Source organism: Arachis ipaensis, chromosome B5, assembly GCF_059453495.1.
Source record: "Arachis ipaensis isolate K30076 ecotype BB chromosome B5, ASM5945349v1, whole genome shotgun sequence".
Taxonomy (NCBI): domain Eukaryota; kingdom Viridiplantae; phylum Streptophyta; class Magnoliopsida; order Fabales; family Fabaceae; genus Arachis; species Arachis ipaensis.
The window spans coordinates 21,396,900-21,415,989 of record NC_142440.1 but is presented as its reverse complement, the minus strand read 5'-3'; the positions used below and the strand labels follow the sequence as shown (position 1 = coordinate 21,415,989).

Sequence of the window (19,090 nt, the reverse complement as noted above, 5' to 3'; positions counted from 1 at the left end):
CACTGTGACATCATTTTTTTACGGTTGAATGATTTTGTCAAATTTTAAAATCTCTCAGGAGTTATTTTATTAATAACAAAAGTCATGTACCATTTTATTAGCGCAAGAATCTTTTGAGTACCGATTTAATATTTACCTCAATTTAATAAATAAGTATATTTATTATTTAAATATAATATTATATTAATAAAAGATAAAATTGTTTGCTACAAAACTTTAGTTCATTTAATAAACATTTCAAATATTAAAATTCAATTCAATTTTATAGTTTTATTCATTCATTTCAAACACTAGAATTCAATTCTATAATTTTACTGAAAAAGGATTGGAATTATCATCCTCCTCTTCTTCCACCTCCTCCTCTTTTTCTTCCGTTATTGAAAATTCGTCAGTTGTATTATCATAATAGTTGCTTAAAGAGAATGGAGGTGCAAGTGGTAGAGGAAGGGCTGTAGTGCTTCCAAGCATCAAAATAACCGAGGACATGGTGGGCCTATCTTTGGGCCTTTCTTGAACACACAACAGTCCAATATGAATCCATCTCAACGCCACATCTATGGGGCAAGCGTTGACCAGGACATGATCCAGAAATTCCAGCTCCTTGCCTTCGCTCCAGAGTCGCCATGCCTGTTAAATCTCACGAAGGGGTAAACACTGTACCATCCAAACAAAAATAAATAAATAAAGAACGAACTTACATAAGATATAAGAGTTAGAGTTTGATCACGACGACGCTCTGGTTGGAAGAAACCAATGTTCTTTCTCCCGCTTAAAATTTCCAACATCAGTACCCCAAAGCTGTAAACATCAGATTTGACCGAAAATGACCCTTCCAAAGCATATTCTGGTGCCATATAACCACTGGAATAACCCAAAGTAAACACATTAGTTGGCCTCTATCAAGTTACAGGGTCATAATGGTTTATACATTAATGCTGTTTTAAAAAATTAATTAATGCAATGTCAAGTGTCTACACGTTTAATCATCCGGTTTGGGAACTAATTTGAGATTTGTGAATGTTTTATCTCAACCAATTACCAATAAAAAGAAAAAGGTTCTTGAAGGCTCAACCTCTCCATATAGTCCATTAGCCTTAGTAAAATTCAAGTTATTATTAATACAGTAAGAAAGAAACTACGTTAACCATAAATGAGCTAACTATGAAGTAGAGTTATTCGGAATAGCTGGCCGGCAAAAGAATGATAGCAAGTGAATTGAAGAAACCATCGTACGTATATATGGATTTACGTTGAACTGGGAGAACTGGTAGTACTTACTATGTACCAACAACCCTTTCGGTGCTTGCTTCAATTTGATCGCTATAAAATATTCTAGCAGTCCCAAAATCTGATATCTTGGGATTCATGTCTTGGTCTAACAATACATTGCTAGCTTTCAAATCTCTATGAATAATTTTCAGCCTGGAATCCTCGTGTAGATATGAAAGACCTCTTGCAATTCCATTTATAATTTTTTCCCGCTTAGGCCAGTCCAGCTTTCCACGTTTGTTTTGATCTGCATGCATGGCAGGATAAGAGTAGAAAAGATCGTGACCAGTGTATATAGGAAACAGAAAGAAAATATGTATATATATGATTAGGAAAAGTATAGGTAAGTGACAGGAAGAGCTAACCAAATAGAAAAGCATCGAGACCGGTGTTGGCCATGTACTCGTAGACAAGAAGCTTTTCGTTTCTATCAAGGCAGCATCCCAAGAGCCTAACAAGATTTTTGTGTTGAAGTTTTGCAATCAACGTCACTTCATTCTTGAATTCTTCAATGCCTTGTCTTGATTTGAATGAAAGCCTTTTAACTGCTATTTCCTTTCCATTATTTAACTTCCCCTGTACGTGTGATTTGCAAAATATAAATCATAAATAAAAAAACAAGCACAGCTAAAATACTAATCTACCAACTCATCAATGAGATTGATAAACTGCCCCACAATATTTTCCTAATGTGGATGGTAATTATTATTCTGTGGAAAAGTCCAAGTATAACCTTGAAAACGGGCCCAAAGCCACCTTCACCTAGCTTAGTGTCATCAGAAAAACTGTTGGTAGCAACCTTAATCGTGCTCAAACTAAAGCACTGTACTTCTCCTTTGTTGTCTTCGAGTGTAATCATTCCTTGATCCTTAAAGTACGACCTACTTGAACCTTTCAACTTATTTACTTGAATTACATCGGTAAGCTGTTCCCCTGAGTTAAAGATCTTGTTAGGAAAGTTGGGCAAATTTTTTTTAAAAAATATGGTGGTAGTAGAGAATAGAGACTAGAAAACTTGTAACAGTTGGTACGCACCTTGATTTCGTCTTTCCTTGGGTTGAGCTGACCAGACAAGACAGAAGAGCATAAAAACCGTAATTGGAATGACCATGTGGAGTATAAGGAGTTTTGCAGTGCGATTTCTGTTATCTGCTCGTTCAAGTTTCCATCGTGATTAGAAAATGGTTAAGCGTAAGTAGTTATTCACAAAATAAACAAGTTGCGATTCCTTACCTTTCGATGGTAGTCTCGGTTTGCTAGTATTAGGTGATACTAGTGGCTCTAAACTATCATAGAAGATATCCTTCTCGTACCTTATAATGCAAGTAGGAGCCAGTAAGCGCCACCCAACACTGTGTTCGCAACAAGTCTTAGATCTATCCATCAAATTAGACAAACAAGACGCACATGAAGAGCGATTTATATCCCTTGTACACTGCACCAACCCGTATCTATCCTCGGACCCATTATTTACCTTATATTTCCCTACACTGAACAGCATATCCCTACTTGAGGCTTGTTCTATCAACTGGTACATCACTGCTTGTACATTGAGATAAGTTTCAGTCGGTGAAGTGCTATTATTGTCGTCAATGTTCCAAGCAAATACTAATGGCTTAGTTTGCGCCACCCCAAAAAACTGTTCCTTGGAGTACCTAAGCATGCATTCGTCGTACCAGATTACTGCACTAGATTTCGATGCGCACTTGCTTTTGATTTCTATACTGGCAGTTATGGTACAGTTTTTGCAGGTGACCTGGGACACATCAGCCCTGCATTGGAAGAGGCCATACAGCCTTGTGGAAACATTAGCCTTGTGGAAGCTCTTAGAGAAAGCTGCTGAAGATAAAAGCCTCAAAAGATAAGTTAGATCAGATTGGAAAATGGCACCGGTGGTTGCATTCTCCAATAATGGATCTTTACAGTCATGATAATTGTATGTTGGCATTGAATTACCGTGCTTCATCAGCACAGTTGAGATTAGAATCAAGAATAAAGTTCTGCTGTTGAGGGAGCGAGACATTATTATTTTTTACTCTCTGCCTTCTCTGATAAGTTTGTTGCTTTGCAAGATATATATCATAAGTAGTATATCATAGAATGAAGGATGGAATATTTGTCTCCTAATAAGCCAATGTTGTCTTTTCGAAATGTTTCAGCAATTATTTTGCATTTTTTTTATTTAAGAGGGTTGTTTTCCATGGAAAACAACCATGTGCTAATCCAAAGGGACATTTGTCTTTTTCTATTTAATAGTAAACTACATATCTCTTTCATAAAATAGTAAAATACATGAAAAAGACATTAAACAGAATAAGGCACGGTGATTAGTGATCAAGCCTTGAGGTAAACATATGAACATTCAAAGAGAAGAAGCATAATCCACTAGACGTACTTTGCATTCGACAAGTAAACATTCCTTGATTTCAACATACTTAGATATATCACACTTAATCGATCAATCATCTAGGTAAGACACTGGACAATATACTCCCCCCGTTCATAGAAGGATTGGTTGTAGTGGCTGGACCTGGATCTTGATCAACATGAAACGCCCTACCCAATGAAAATGCTGGTTGACTTGGTTTTGGAAGAGCCATTTGTTCACTTCCTAGGAGAACCACCACGCTTGACATGTTAGGCCTCAGCTCCGGATCTTCCTGCACACACAGAAGCCCAATGTGCATGCACTTCACAACTTCACAGGCCACACACGATTCCAACAACACTGGATCCACAAATTCCAACTTCCTCTCTTCATTCCACAGCTGCCATGCCTGTCATGTTAGAATTCAGAAATAATTAGCTCAAGTTAAAGAACACTACTGCTACAAAATCCGGTATTTCAATTAGTGAAGTTATATATTAATTACATATGCCAGTAGTGTTGGGGCAAGTTCTGTTGTGTAGAACCCACTGTTTCTTTTCCCGTTGATTATTTCAAGCAACATGACACCAAAGCTGAACACATCCGATTTTACTGAGAAGAGTCCTTCCATTGCATATTCGGGAGCCATATATCCACTGTATTTTATACATAAGCATCATATCGGTTTATAATTATATAAAAGTACATGGAATGGAAGTATAATCCCAAGTATATATATTATGGCAATAACATAAACTAAAACAAAAGAAAAGTGAGAGTTGACCTACTATGTTCCCACAACTCTCTTTGTGTTTGCTGTATTTTGATTCTCGTAAAATATCCTAGCCATACCAAAATCTGATATTTTGGCAACCATTTCATGGTCCAACAACACATTGTTTGGCTTTAAATCCCTGTGAATGATTTTAAGCCGAGACTCCTCGTGAAGATAAAGCAGTCCTCTCGCAATGCCATTGATAATCCCATACCAAGTATGCCAATCAAACTCGGAACGTTTCTCTGGGTCTTGAAAATATATTAAGCAACAGCACAAGTCAACTGAATACCATGTTGATGTAAAAAAATTAAAATGAAGCAGTTTCCAAAAAAATGTAAAAATGGATTAACGATACATTTGGAAGGTTAATGGAAAAAAATGTGCAAAACATGAACTAACCAAAGATAAATTGATCAAGGCTTTTGTTTGACATGAATTCATATATGAGAAATTTTTCATCCCCCTCTAAGCCACACCCCAACAGCCTCACTAGATTCTTATGCTGAAGCTTGGCAATGAGTATGACCTCATTTTTCAATTCCTCTATCCCTTGCCAAGACTTTTTTGATAGCCTTTTAACTGCAACTTCACTGCCATCTGGTAGAACACCCTGCAATATGGATACCAAAATTACAGCACACTACAGAGGCCAAAACGAACTCTAGACGATTATATTATACATACTAGTTACCTTGTACACTGCACCAAATCCTCCTTGTCCCAGTTTATTTGTATCAGAGAAGTCATCAGTGGCATCCTTAATGGTTGCTAAGTTCATGAACGACAGTTCATCAGAGCTAATCAGGTCACCTTCCTGTGTAACTGCTACGCTCTTGGAGCTTGCCAACTGTTGTAGTAGCGTCCTTTCGATCCTTTCTTCATCTGTAAGAAAAAGAGAGCTTAGGCTTGCAATTCCTTGTTTTGCAATGATAATGAATTCTAGTTACACAAGTTTCACCTCTCTCTGTGTCCCCTTTGCGGAGCAGGCAAGCAGTGCACAGCAAAATAGTAACTGCTAATACTAAGAGTGAACCACCAATTGTCAATGCAAACATCCATGGCTTCCATTTTTCCCCTCCTTTGGAAGTCGGAAAGAGCAGCATCTTTGCTGATGAATGGTTGAAGAACCTGTATGATTCAAACCTCACATTGCAAGTCCGACTAAGAATGATACCGCCTTCTCGGAAGGAGCAGCATTGAGTAAGTTCTGTTAAGGCAGAACTCAAGCAAGTGGCACAGTCTGCTTGAGAGGTATCCCTGGTACACTGGACTAGTCCATAAAGCTTCTTGTTCTTGATACCATCAGAACCAGAATATTGAATCTCCCCTGCTGCAAACATGTTGTTGGCAGGAATAAAAGCTGCTTCTTGTGAGAGGTTGTTCATCAGATATGCCAAGACTTGATCAAATCCAGAAGGGTGCGAGATATTCTTCTCCTTAAGATTATGGTTAGGATACTTCCCGGTGTAAGTCATACTCGTGAAGAACATCTGAAAGGAGTAGCGGACTTGGCAAAGCTCATACCATATGATTGCATCTTCACTGTTGCACATCTTTGTTAAATCTTGGCTTGCTTTCTGAATGCATTCCTTGCAGACTGTGGAGTTGGTGATGTCTCCTCTGCACAGTGCTTGTCCGTACACCTTGTCTTCCCCATCTCCCACGGATGTGTTGTAGAAGCCATTCTTGGAAGCCGTGTTGGAGGGCAGCAACCCCAAAAGAAGCTTCAGGTTATTGTCAAATGTGCTGTTGCTGCTATATAATGGGAATTCAGTTGGACAATATGTGTCAAGAGGGTCTGTGCTGCTTCCAACACATAACAATAACATACAAATGACAAACATATACATAACTAAAGGTGTGTCCTTGTCCTTGTCCATGATCACCTTTTCAGCCAAAAGACCAAAAAGTAAGTTAGACTGATAGAGCATGTATGTTACTCAAGGAATCATGGCTTTTACTTTATAGCATGGATATTCCTCATCATAGTTTAGTGTAGATCCATTCAGCTCTCTCATATAAAATCTAGGAAATTGACCGGAACTTGTAATTAAGGAAGCACTTCATTCTGATGGTTTTATGAACGGTATTAGTCAAACACAAGGTTGGTATACGATATGGTAATGGTATTATCACATGCCTTCCTTTTATTCATTCTTGTTTATTCTAAGCTAATGAATTATTACTACTAGTCTTTCTTTTTTGCCGTGTAATATACTGCTAGTCAATAATAATTTACATGTGTCATGCATATATTTCAGTCACAATCAATAGGCAAAGCTAGGTTGCCTTGATTGAAAGAACCTACCTACACATGAAGAAGAAATCCGTTAACCCTCAAATTGAAGTCCGTGTAATGTATTTTCCTAATAGTCTCTAAATTTAGTATTTGTAATATAGTCAGCATCAATATAAAAGGATCTAAGTTAATTTTAACCATGGTTGTCTAATGGAGTAAAAGGAACTATTCTTCAACGACTTTCTTAAGGGAAGGAAGTGAGATAATTTTCTTTTCTTTATTAAAGCTGATTGTAACAACTATGCAACTTCCATTTGATTATACCGCTTAAAATGATGGAATAGAATTGAAAATAAAATCATGGAATGGGAAAGGCTTGGACTTCACTGAGCCCCGGGTTCTTGCTTAGAATAAAAATGCATAAACTAAGAACTGTTCCCTATGCTGACTAAGCAGTTGATTATTATAACCATTCAATACACTTCTCATTGCAGTGTTAAATATTAGTATGACCTCAATGACAATTCATATTTAATTTCCTCAACTTAAATCAATATTCTTGATATGCAAAATAAAATCCACCGTATGTTGTTATCACTTACTATTCTTCTGTCGTATTTGGAATTTTGTTTGTTATGATATATGAACAGGGAAAAGTTTACAAAAAATTTGGTCTTGGCACCCATGCTATCATTTTTTAATCAGTGTGCAGCAAGCTCTACATTCTGACCAATTCTCACATGAACCACAGACTATGAAAGTGACAACCTGGCCTCTTCTCATTTCCTCTTGTTTTTTTTTTCATTTCTCAACCAAGGTCGCACAAAATAAATTGATCAATAAATTTCAAATCTATATTTTAAATATACTTTAATTATATATATATATATATATATATATATATATATATATATATATATATATATATATATATATATATTTGTTTTCTTCTTTGTTTTTTGAAAAGAAATATCCCCTAAAGTCCTAAACATCTCTAATTATTAAAAATTAGGAATGATAATTTGATCTGTTCCATATGTCCCTTTCCATACGAAGCTGAATTTTCAACTGTTGATTAGGTTTTGGAACTAGCATGGGTAATATCTTATGATAATTGTTTGGGTATGAGGAAGTTATGGATAGTTGTTGCTCGATTCCATACTTATTCCCTACCCGACTCAAACATACACAAATGAAAGTTTGAGATAGACTATCGGGTTTGATGAATTTAATTTGATGAATACAAGCTTTTTTTTAATTGCTTATAATTTATAAAGTGATGATTTTAAATATTATATTTAGAACTTACATAATTTTGTAGCATTTGGAGTTTACATAGTCTTTTTAATACTTTATATTTTATTTTTATAGCCCATAAACTATATTTCATACTAGAAAAATACTATTTAAAAAAAAAAAAAACAAAAAACAAAAGGTATCACATTTCGAATGGGATGAACATAGGTATGTAAGATACTTGTGGATATGATTTGAGCTATAAATAAAGAGAAAGCCTAGAAAACCAATAGTTTTATTAAAATTTGGGACACTCAACCATAAAAAAAAAATGAGTAATATTATATTATTAGATGTAATCTTATCTCATTAAAAATATTAATAACCACTAATTAATAACTATAAATCACAAAACTTCATGCCTCTAACACTCCCCGTAAAATAAAATATCATTAAGCAATGGGACAATAATAGAACAAATAACTAATATTTGAGGGGGGGTTAATATGAAAATACATGTCCTGCTTCATTGCCATCTTTATTAAAAATGTTTTTAAAGCGAAATAATCTCGTGTAACTCTTATTTTTTAAAACTACTAAATAAATATTGAAATTATAGTATCCTTAATATTAGTACAACAGTTTTCAACAATAGAAGATAAAATAATTTTAATATTATAATATAAATATAAATACTATATGTTCAAAATATATTAATGCTAAGTTGCTAACTAATAAGTATATTGTATAACTGGTAGAAGGGCAACCTACTCAAAACTAAAACCAAGTTTTATTTATGAGGAATGCTAGGGGGCTAGCAACTTTGTGATTTGTAGCCATCAAATAGTCATCAATGATGGTTTTAATGGTGTGAGATGGATGTGAGATTTCATCCAATGGCTCACTTTTCTTTGTTGGTTACATGCTGGCCAGAATTTAACAAAGTTGCTGGCCCCTAGACTTTTCCTTTATTATATTTAGACGTAGCTCAGAGAAGTTCGAGAAAATGTGATAGTACCGGTAGTTTGAAACCATCAGAATTCAGATTTCTATAACTAACTCACGAGCATTTCAATACCACAATACACAAGAAGTTTAAACTTCAGTCACGAGGCAATAATATGTCAGAATCAGTTAAGAAAGTGATAGAGCATTGTCTAGAGTGTGGGTGAAGCCCATCATTGTCATTGAATTTCCCTACTGAGAAAGGTGGTCGCGCTGGTTGGCCAACTATTGCTGATTCATTCTTCAACATTAGAACAACAGAAGACATGCTTGGCCTATCATATGCATCTTCTTGAACACACAGCAGTCCAATATTCATGCATCTCAAGAACTCATCTTCTTGGCATGAATCACCTAACAAGGGATCCTTTAACTCTAGTCCCTTCCCCTCATTCCATAGATGCCATGCCTGCAAATTATATTGATAGTTAAACGTGCCTAAGTAAGTTTAGATTTTGGAAGCAGACACTTACATATGTTAGAAGACTAGGAGTACTTTTAGAGTGGAAGAAGCCTGCGTTATGCTTCCCTGTAATGATCTCAAGAACTAGTACTCCATATGCAAAAACATCAGATTTTATGGAATATAGTCCCTCCATAGCATACTCCGGTGCCATATATCCACTGTAAATTTGAAAATACAAAAGACTCATAAATGATGTAAGCAGATGGGAAATGTTCATAAAAGGGATTAAGTACTTACTATGTGCCAACTATTGTAGCCGTGTTAGCTTCGCCTTCATTCCCTGCGAATATTTTTGCCATTCCAAAGTCAGAGATCTTTGGATTCATGTCTGAGTCCAACAACACATTGCTTGCTTTTAGGTCTCTATGGATAATTTTAAGTCGAGAGTCTTCGTGAAGATAAAGAATCCCCCTTGCTAATCCATCTATTATATCAAGGCGTTTCGTCCAAACCAGCTTTGCACGTTCGTTGGGATCTGTCCCAAAAGTTATAATCAGTCTAATTTCTCAATGCTTTTAACTGCTTGTTTCATGGGTAAAAAGAATGAACTAACCGAAAAGGAGTACATCAAGGCTACCGTTGGGCAAATATTCATATACAAGAAGCTTCTCTTCCTCATCTACACAAAATCCAAGAAGCTTTACAAGATTTTTGTGTTGAAGCTTCATTATGAGCAGAACCTCGTTTATGAATTCCTCTGAGCCCTGCTCAGAACAGGTTGAGAGCCTCTTGATTGCTACCTCCTGCTCATTGCTTAGAATCCCCTGCAAAAGAAAATCTTCAAATCTGTCTTGAATGAATGAAGAGATTATTTACCGTATAACCCTTATATAGATTACCTTGTAAACTGGACCAAAGCCACCTTGTCCAAGTTTATTTGAATCAGAAAAGTTTTTGGTAGCAACACAAAGTGATCCAAAATCAATATAAGGGGAGTCCTCGGATATTACGCCATTTAATCGTGGAAAATCTGGATGATGGAACACTGCTTCATCCCGCTGGCCAAAGTTCAGATTTATTAGATGTATGATTTGCCTATTATTCCATTCCAAAGCAGAGAAATTAGAAGAATAAGAGAGCCTAGCATACCTTGTGTGTTTTCTTGTTCCGTATAAAGTACATGCAATAAATGAAAATAATTGCCAAGCATAGGACAAGTGCAACTGCAATTCCCGTAATAATCCATACTTTGCTATCTGCATGAAGGATCAATGGAATGAGGCTTTCTTCGGTGGTTGAAAGCATTAAATAAAAGAGATATGAAATGCTTACTTTTGCCTTGATTTGTGTGGGGTGAAGGACTTAACGGCCCTGTGGCACCAAGATAGAAGGGATAAAATTCATATCTGAGGTAACAACTGCGGCTCAGGACTCTGGCACCGATGGAGCCATAGCAACAGCTTGGTATGTCTCTCATAGCACTTTTGAGGCACTTGCTGCAATCATTGGCTGATAAATCTCTTGTGCACTGCACTAAGGCATATATTGTTTCATCTCCAAAGGGAGCTTCTCCGGTGGCATACATGTTTGCCGAAACATTAAAAGCTGCAGTGGACGAAAGATTACTCAGCATCTGGTTCACAGAAGACTGAAATTTGTGTGGTTCTGACACATTTTGAACATTGTCTTTGCCTATGTTCCCTGTGTCATTCAGCGTGCCGATGAAGTTGGTATTGGAATAACGTATCTGACAGCTCTCCTCCCAAAGAACAGCTTCTTGTGATTGGGGACAGAGTTTGAGGATGTCCTCTATTGTGGTGGCTATGCAGTTCTGGCAAGCTTTGCTTGAGATGAAGTCAAGGCACATGTAGAGCCCATACACTCTTTCTGTGGCGTTCCCATATGATGTGTTATAGAACTTAGAGGCTGATGCATTGGACGGTAGGGATTGGAGAAGGTTGTTTAGATTGTTCTGGAAGGTGCTCCCATTTTCATGGCTGGAGCAAATCTCATAAGGAGGGTCGGCATAGCAAACTTGTGAAACCAGAGAAAGAGAGCAAACAAGAATCACTAATTCAATGTATTTCGGAATCATTGGAGAACGAATCTTTTTTGATCTTTCTGCTTCTTCCCAAGTTGAAACCCGTTTATCTGCTAGTGATAGGAGTAACACAACAAAACACAACGCCATTTCCGTGGTTGGACTTCAACCAATTCACTGTAATTTCCAGGAAAATGTCTTTGCTTGTATTTACTACTTACTAAGATGGTCGTTAACCTGTTATTGGTATATATTTATTTCACGAAACAGGCAGACAAAATCAGCTGCTTGAGTTAGACATTTTAACGAAGGTGTGTTCAAATTATAGAGTTGAAAAATGAATTGCATTCTTGAGTCTTGACCCGGAAAACATGCTCCAATCAGTGTATCTGGTTTTGATTTTTTAAACAACATAAATAACTTAAACTGATTAAATACTATATTATATGGAATAAATAACATCAAAGAATGATACGTAAGCAACACATATCATTGATGGTGAAAGGAAAAACTACAAGAATTGAGAAAATATTAATAAGAAGAAGAAACCGGCAACCAGTTTAATCAGTATTAAACTATTAATTAACTTGAGAGCAGAGAGCAGAGGCAGCGTGGAACAAATACTTTGGCAAACAATAAGCAGTAGCAGTAGCAGCTAATGCAATGTTGTATTTGACTGTTTTATTTTATCTACTAAGTTGCTCAGTGCTCTGCCATTTCATCATGCTCTAGCGTGGCAAACTGGAATGCAGGGGACAATTGGTGCCAAACTACCAATAATGAGCCTCTATTAGTGTATTTCATTTTTTTTTAATATGCTATGCTATAATTAATAAAAACCACTCACATAAAAATATTTAAAACATATTTTTTTTAGTAATTAAAATTTAACATATATAATTAATTAAATTGTGTTATTTTTATAAAATTAGGTTAGACAAATTAATTTGACCGAAAAAATAATAAATTAAATTTTAAATTGATCTAAATTAATATTATTTTTTTTATAGAAAATAACTACACCTTTATTATAAAAATTAATTAAAATATTTTTATTATAGATATTAATTTTGAAAATTCTAAATTCTAATCCTTTACTTTTCTGCCGTCATAGAATTAGAATTTAGAGTTTTCAAAAAAAAAAAAAAATATATATATATATATATATATATATATATATATATATATATATAATAGGAGTATTTTAGTTATTTTTTATAATATAAAAATTGTAGTAATTTTTTATAAAAAATAATATTAATTTAGACTGATTCAAAATTTAATTCACTATTTTTTCGATTAAATTAATTTATCTGGTTTAATTTTGATAAAAATAATACAGTTTAATTAATTATATATATTAAATTTTAATTACTAAAAAATGTCTTTACAAAAAATATTTTAGACGTTTTTATCTAAATAATTTTCATAATTAATAGCATGGATTAATGCTTTCTCTCATATTTATACATGCACGTACGGCTGAGTTTATAGAGTTTATTGAATCAGAATAATTTTTGTAGATAATAAACTAAATTAATTAGTTATATATTTTGACGAACTAGGTTAATTCGAGTTTACTAGAGCAGTAGAGCTCCAATGAGTTAGAAAAATGAATTGATTTAGAATTAAAATTTATATTAAAATTAATAGATAAAATAAAATTAGTCCCACTTTAAAAATGTAGTATTTTTTTGATAAAAAAATTAATAAAATTTTATAAATTATATAATTATTTTTATGAAATAATTAAAAATAATATAAAATTTAAATTAAATTAAGATTAAATATTAGAATAATAATTTTTATATTTAATTTTAAATAATTATTTATAACATATAATTATGTAAAATAATGGGCAAAAAATCATATTAAGCCACATGCAGAAATGTGTAACCAAAATACGCCAAACAGAAATTTGTTTCAGCAATAAGCCAAGCGGCATATTTATATAAATCGAACCACCTAGGTTCGAACTCTATTAGCAAGTAATTCGAACCATTTCAGTTCGAACTACTACTGGAAAAATGTATATAATTCGAACCGGTTAGGTTCGAACCAGGAGAGCATGTAATTCGAACCGGTTGAGTTCGAATTATGTGGAGAGTAGTTTAGTGTAATAATTCGAACCAGGTTGGTTCGAATTATGGGGAGAGAGGTTGAGTGTAGTAATTCGAACCAGGCTGGTTCGAATTACATGTATCATGGTTCGAACCAGGTTAGTTCGAATTAGTAGGACTCAGAGCTCTATATAAACGCTGTAAACGTGATTTGCTCTCATTAGAGGGTGTAAGATGGCTAGTGAGGAGGAGAGTTTTGCTGTTTTGGTACACCACAGAGGATCCATCAAGAGGAAAACTCGGTCCGGAGTGAAGTTCACAGATAAGAATCCTCTCTATATTGTGGTGAATCGAACGACAAGCTATGATGACCTGGTTAGATCTGTGCTGATGAAACTTGGCCTGGAAGGTGCGAAGCAGATTAAGAAGTTTTTCTATCGCATTCCAGTCACGATCCTGCACGATACGGTGAAGTATGATTGTCTCACGATTGGTAGTGATGAGGACCTCCAAGTCATGTTTCTTTGTCGGAGGCAGTTTCCGGAGGTCCGCACACCAGAGTTGCTGGCAAAGCTGGTTGATGTGGTATCCAGCTCAGGGGGTTCGAACCGGAATACCACCAATGTAGCCACGGCAGCTGGCTCCAGTTCCATGGCTGCTGTGGCTTCTTCCTCCGTCCCAGTTTACGAGCCAGCGGCCCAACTTGTCGCCTCCCCGTCATTTGCTGTTGATTTGAATGACGGCGTCCGCGACGAGGTAGGATCCTTTGATGTTCTGCCAAACGCTTTACACGGTGTTCCACCGGTTGGCGTCGGAGACGGAGAATTGGGTGATCCTGATGAGGACGACGTTGAGCCCGAAACAATTGAGGATGATAGCGGGGACGAGGTTGTAGCGGCTGGGCCTGCATTGGCTGGCGGTGGTTCTAGCTCTGGCACACAGCAGTATCCACCATATTTTTCTTCGCTGGACCTGGACGCCATGACGCATGAGGGTGCGTTAGGGCACGCTGTTGGATTCGGAGCTAGAGATGCGGAAGGGAATGCTGGTCTCACAGAGTTCCAGGTTGGTCAGCAATTCCAGGATAAAGATGAGGCCCTGTTAAGTGTGAAGACTTACAGCATCCGGCGAGGGGTACAGTACAAGGTGGTGGAGTCCGATCACCGCCGGTATGTGGGCAAGTGTTCCGAGTTCGGGAATGGGTGCACATGGTTGATTCGACTGAGTCTCCGGAAGCGCAAGGGCATTTGGGAGGTCAAACGGTACAATGGCCCTCACACTTGCCTGGCCACATCCATATCAAGTGATCACAGAAGTTTGGATCATTCTATGATTTCGGCGTTCATTATGCCAATGGTTAGGGCTGACGCATCGGTTAGCATCAAGGTGCTCCTGAACGCCACGACAGCGCATTTTGGTTTTAGGCCGACTTACAGGAGGGTATGGATGGCGAAGCAGAAGGCCGTTGGCCTCATCTACGGTGACTGGGATGAGTCATACAGCGAGATACCTAGGTGGGTGTTGGGTGTCCAGCTGACGATGCCTGGTACTGTTGCGGTCCTCAGGACGAGCCCGGTTCGAGTTGGAGGACAGGTGGACGAGTCTCAAGCTTATTTCCACAGACTTTTCTGGACTTTCCCTCCGTGCATCGAGGCATTCCGGTATTGCAAGCCGCTAGTCAGCATTGACGGCACACATCTATATGGTAAGTATGGGGGAACGTTGCTCATTGCGATTGCACAGGACGGGAACTCCAACATTCTACCTGTCGCATTCGCACTAGTAGAGGGTGAGAATGCGGAGTCCTGGACATTCTTTCTCTCGAACCTTCGGCAGCACGTGACCCCGCAGCCCGGTCTGCTGGTTATATCGGATAGGCACAACGGCATCAAGTCTGCGCTTGAGGCCCCGGACGGAGGTTGGTTACCGCCATCTGCGTACCGTGCATTCTGCATACGACACGTAGCGGCTAATTTCGCCCTTACCTTCAAGGGCAAAGACGCTAGGAGGCTTCTCGTGAATGCAGCGTACGCGAAGACTGAGGTTGAGTTTGATTACTAGTTTGATATACTGCGGTCTGAAGACCCGGCGATGTGTGAGTGGGCGAACCGTATTGATTACTCCTTGTGGACGCAGCATCGCGATGAGGGGAGGAGATTCGGTCACATGACGACGAATATCTCCGAGTGTGTGAACTCAATCCTCAAGGGTGTAAGAAATCTTCCTGTAGCATCCCTGGTGAAGGCAACATATGGTAGGCTGGCCGAACTCTTTGTTCGCAAGGGGCGAGAGGCTGAGGCCCAGGTGGGCACCGGACAGCAGTTCAGTCAGCATTTGGTGAAGTGTATTGAGGCCAACTTGAAGACGGCCAGGTGCTTCACGGTGACGTTGTATGACCGTGATAACTCCGAGTTCACCGTAGCGGAGACCACTCCGACTGGTACTTTCTCATTGGGTACTTACCGAGTATCGCTTGCCTCCCGGACATGTGACTGTGGGTACTTTCAGGCGCTTCATTTCCCGTGTCAGCACGCACTTGCATGCTGTGCCTACGCACGTGTCAGCTGGAGCTTCTATGTTCATAGCGTCTATCAGATTACCTCGGTGTTCAATGTCTATCGGATGGGATTCACACCTCTAATCCCGGAGGGCTTCTGGCCACCTTACGATGGGCCCACCGTGATTCCGGACCCAAACAGAAGGCGTGCGAGAGAGGGGAGGCCTAGATCCACAAGGATACGGACAAATATGGATGAGGCAGATCCGAACAGGCCAAAACGGTGTGGCCTTTGTCGCCAACCCGAACACACTAGACGTAGCTGCCCACAGGTAGTAGGATCGTCTCAAACAGGGCGAAATTAGCTTCCATGATGTTATTGTTAGTGTTATTTACATTTAAGTTGTCTTGTTAGATGCATTGCTTGACCACGTATGTAACTTGTTGAGATTAATGCATTGTACTTTGGCTGTTGCGAGTAGTAATGAATATGTTGTCTTTCATTACAAGTACTGCTACAGGACTCGTTGATCCTCATTTTAATAACTAAACGAAATCATTATACCTTGTCATGTTTCATTTAATACAAATAGTCAATGTCCCCGAACACAAGTTACGAACAACATACATAAACAGAGCACTACATAACAAGAAAAGTACGCCTAACTATCATACATGACTGAAATAGAGGAAACAAAATACATGAAATGTGACTCATCTAAACAGATGCGAACCAGTACCACAGCGACGTGCTACCCGTGCCCTCTGCCCTCGGATCCCCCAGCTGAGTGTCCGCGACCAAGAACCTCTTCCCATGCTGACTCCACCACTAAAGGAACTCATGAGACGGTCTGGGGTCGGCAACAACGTCGAACCTCAATACACTGTCCTGACGAGCGTCCCAGTATGCATGCCACTTCCGCATGGAAGAGGGGAACCATCGATCGACGCCTCTCCCGTCCTTGGACATCAGAAAGTCGATGTTCAAGGCGGGACGCGGAAGGGCCTGTACCCCTCCAAACTGAGGAAGAACACGATCTATCTGATGCCACTCTATGACAGCAAAGTAGATCAGCGCGGTCACAGAGCGCCACACCGCCATGTGCCGAGGCTCCAAAACCTCCGGATGCAACACCTGAAGTACGTCGGGGCTACTGTACGGCATCCATATAAACTGCAGAACGAACCCACCCTTATCAGGGCAACTGTACGACCCAAGTGTAAAATATTTAACTTAAAAAGCATCACTTATAATTAGCATACTAACCTCCCTGGACTGTAACCGGTCTATCCGAAGCCTCCACATCTGCACTCTCGGACCCTTCTCGTTACCGGAAGGATTGTAACCTGCCCATCTGCACCATACACATGAGTTACATATACTAATATCTGTGTTTACATTATGCAATAGAGTATTAACATACACGCAGATCTGTAAGTCATATTGAAAAAGAATAGGCCCAGTATAGTACCTCGACGCCAACGGCCAGCTGAAAGTCTCATATCCTGCAGGCCTAAACTGAGGAAACCGCCAAAAGATCCAAGACTGCAGTAGCTGAAACGGGCCCGCTAACTTCACAACATGTCTGTTTGCCACTCTGCACATGCACCGGTACAACCAGGCCAGTGCTGCCGAACCCCAGCTGTACGTACCCAGCTCCTCCAGCCTCGCTACATACGGAAGTCATCTAATGTGAATCCGGTTGCCAGACTTGTCCGCAAACAGCTGCGTGCCCAGCAACATCATGATGTATGCACGGACATATCGGCGAACAGTGTCATCATCTGCATCCTCAGGGCACTCACCAAAGGTCTCCTGAAACCAGCTGCAGTTCACTGCGTACTTCTGAACCTGACTGGGAGGAGGTATAACTCCTAGCAACTCCTGGAACCAGACCCAGGGTGGACGGCCGCCATCGATGTATATATGGAACTCTGACAGGCACCCGCTCACGTAACGGCCATCCACTGGCAAACCCAGCTGGTATGCCACGTCCTGGAGTGTGATCGTGCACTCTCCGAACGGCATATAAAACGTGTGCGTCTCGGGACGCCATCTCTCCACGAATGCACTGACGAGCGCCTCGTCTAGCCGGAACCACCGGTCGTTCAGCCTTGCAAGATGGTATAGCCCTGCCATCTGCAAGTATGGAACGTATCTGTCATCAAGACGCATGCCCTACTGCCGCCTCATGCTCCTAATGCATCGCTGGGGCTGCGCATGAAAAGAACCGCATACTGAGATATATAACTACACAGGTTTTACAGTAAACCGGTTTACATTAACCATTTTGCTAAATTAAACAGCATAACATTACATGAAAGATAACTAACTGGAAAACAAACCCTAAACCACACAACTAAACCGCTAGCATATACCACAATTAACGAGATCCATTAACAAGAAACAAATTAAATAAACCGGCTTACTTAAACCACCTAGCATGAAACAACTACCCTAAACCACATAAAAAAACTGCTTGCAAAAACCGCTAACAAAAACCGCTAACATAAACCACCAACATAAACCACTACCAAAAACCACTGACTTAAACCACTATCAAAAACCACTACCCTAAACCACCACCTTAAACCACTAACATAAACCACTAACTTATACCGCTAGCTTAAACCACTATCATAAACCACCTACATAATCCCCTCACCTAAACCACCTACATAAACCACTAACATAAAGTACCGTCTAACCAAGATGAAAACCACTAAGGCACAACTAACGCTTGAATAAAAAATATTTCCGTACTAACCTCGTCGTTGATGACCCCGGCTATATGAGCGACTCCGTCCAACCGATATAACCGTGCCGGATCGTCCCCCATCAGCAGAGTAGTCCGTTCAGGTCTTCCTCGGAGAGAATCTGGGTCGTTTTCTCTGAGATTTTGTGGGGTAGGGGGAGGGATAATGGTTCGAATGAGGGTGATTCGAACTCCTTATATAGTCGAATCACACCTAATTCGAACCAGCCTGGTTCGAATTATGAAGGAGTGCACTAGGAGTAATTCGAACCAGCATGGTTCGAATTACATGAATTCGAGTTCAAAGCATAATTCGAACCACCCTTGTTCGAATTATGTATGAGAGAAGTTCGAACCTTTGTGGTTCGAATTATTCAAAAACGGTCAACACTAAATCGAACCATGTTGGTTCGAATTATGAAGGAGTGCAATTCG

The 19,090-nt window shown here is 39.0% G+C and overlaps 3 protein-coding genes across 4 annotated transcripts; all 3 read right to left on the bottom strand.

Moving 5' to 3' along the window:
* Positions 1–303: 303 nt before the first annotated feature.
* LOC107640338 (cysteine-rich receptor-like protein kinase 25) lies at positions 304–3,292 on the bottom strand. Its single transcript, XM_088487853.1, has 7 exons — positions 2,503–3,292; positions 2,305–2,418; positions 2,003–2,202; positions 1,635–1,845; positions 1,279–1,516; positions 699–861; positions 304–627 (listed from the first exon to the last, which is right to left on the bottom strand). Exons 1-7 carry the CDS (start codon positions 3,290–3,292, stop codon positions 304–306), a joined length of 2,040 nt encoding a protein of 679 aa, XP_088343979.1.
* Positions 3,293–3,607: 315 nt separating this feature from the next.
* Positions 3,608–6,346, bottom strand: LOC107640337 (cysteine-rich receptor-like protein kinase 15). Of its 2 annotated transcripts, none has more exons than XM_021123320.2 (6): positions 5,374–6,346; positions 5,107–5,297; positions 4,815–5,025; positions 4,426–4,696; positions 4,143–4,293; positions 3,608–4,046 (listed from the first exon to the last, which is right to left on the bottom strand). In XM_021123320.2, exons 1-6 carry the CDS (start codon positions 6,344–6,346, stop codon positions 3,732–3,734), a joined length of 2,112 nt encoding a protein of 703 aa, XP_020978979.1. In that variant the 3' UTR covers positions 3,608–3,731. The 2 variants fall into 2 exon arrangements, with proteins under 2 accessions (XP_020978979.1, XP_016199349.2); XM_016343863.3 differs by having other exon boundaries at positions 4,426–4,663.
* A 2,630-nt stretch (positions 6,347–8,976) lies between these two features.
* LOC107643284 (cysteine-rich receptor-like protein kinase 10) lies at positions 8,977–11,560 on the bottom strand. Its single transcript, XM_021123322.2, has 7 exons — positions 10,634–11,560; positions 10,451–10,557; positions 10,201–10,359; positions 9,915–10,125; positions 9,599–9,836; positions 9,369–9,519; positions 8,977–9,304 (listed from the first exon to the last, which is right to left on the bottom strand). Exons 1-7 carry the CDS (start codon positions 11,490–11,492, stop codon positions 8,993–8,995), a joined length of 2,037 nt encoding a protein of 678 aa, XP_020978981.2. The 5' UTR covers positions 11,493–11,560; the 3' UTR covers positions 8,977–8,992.
* Between the last annotated feature and the right edge of the window lie 7,530 nt (positions 11,561–19,090).

Coding starts and splice junctions, on each gene's coding strand:
- LOC107640337 (XM_021123320.2), bottom strand. CDS start 6,346: ATGCTCTATCAGTCTAACTTACTTTTTGGTCTTTTGGCTGAAAAGGTG. Junction 5,298..5,373: donor CAAAGGGGACACAGAGAGAG/GTGAAACTTGTG, acceptor TTTTTCTTACAG/ATGAAGAAAGGATCGAAAGG. Junction 5,026..5,106: donor GATTTGGTGCAGTGTACAAG/GTAACTAGTATG, acceptor TCCATATTGCAG/GGTGTTCTACCAGATGGCAG.
- LOC107640338 (XM_088487853.1), bottom strand. CDS start 3,292: ATGTCTCGCTCCCTCAACAGCAGAACTTTATTCTTGATTCTAATCTCA. Junction 1,846..2,002: donor GCTTTGGGCCCGTTTTCAAG/GTTATACTTGGA, acceptor TCACACGTACAG/GGGAAGTTAAATAATGGAAA. Junction 628..698: donor CTCTAACTCTTATATCTTAT/GTAAGTTCGTTC, acceptor GAGATTTAACAG/GCATGGCGACTCTGGAGCGA.
- LOC107643284 (XM_021123322.2), bottom strand. CDS start 11,492: ATGGCGTTGTGTTTTGTTGTGTTACTCCTATCACTAGCAGATAAACGG. Junction 9,520..9,598: donor GCTACAATAGTTGGCACATA/GTAAGTACTTAA, acceptor TCAAATTTACAG/TGGATATATGGCACCGGAGT. Junction 9,305..9,368: donor CTCCTAGTCTTCTAACATAT/GTAAGTGTCTGC, acceptor TATAATTTGCAG/GCATGGCATCTATGGAATGA.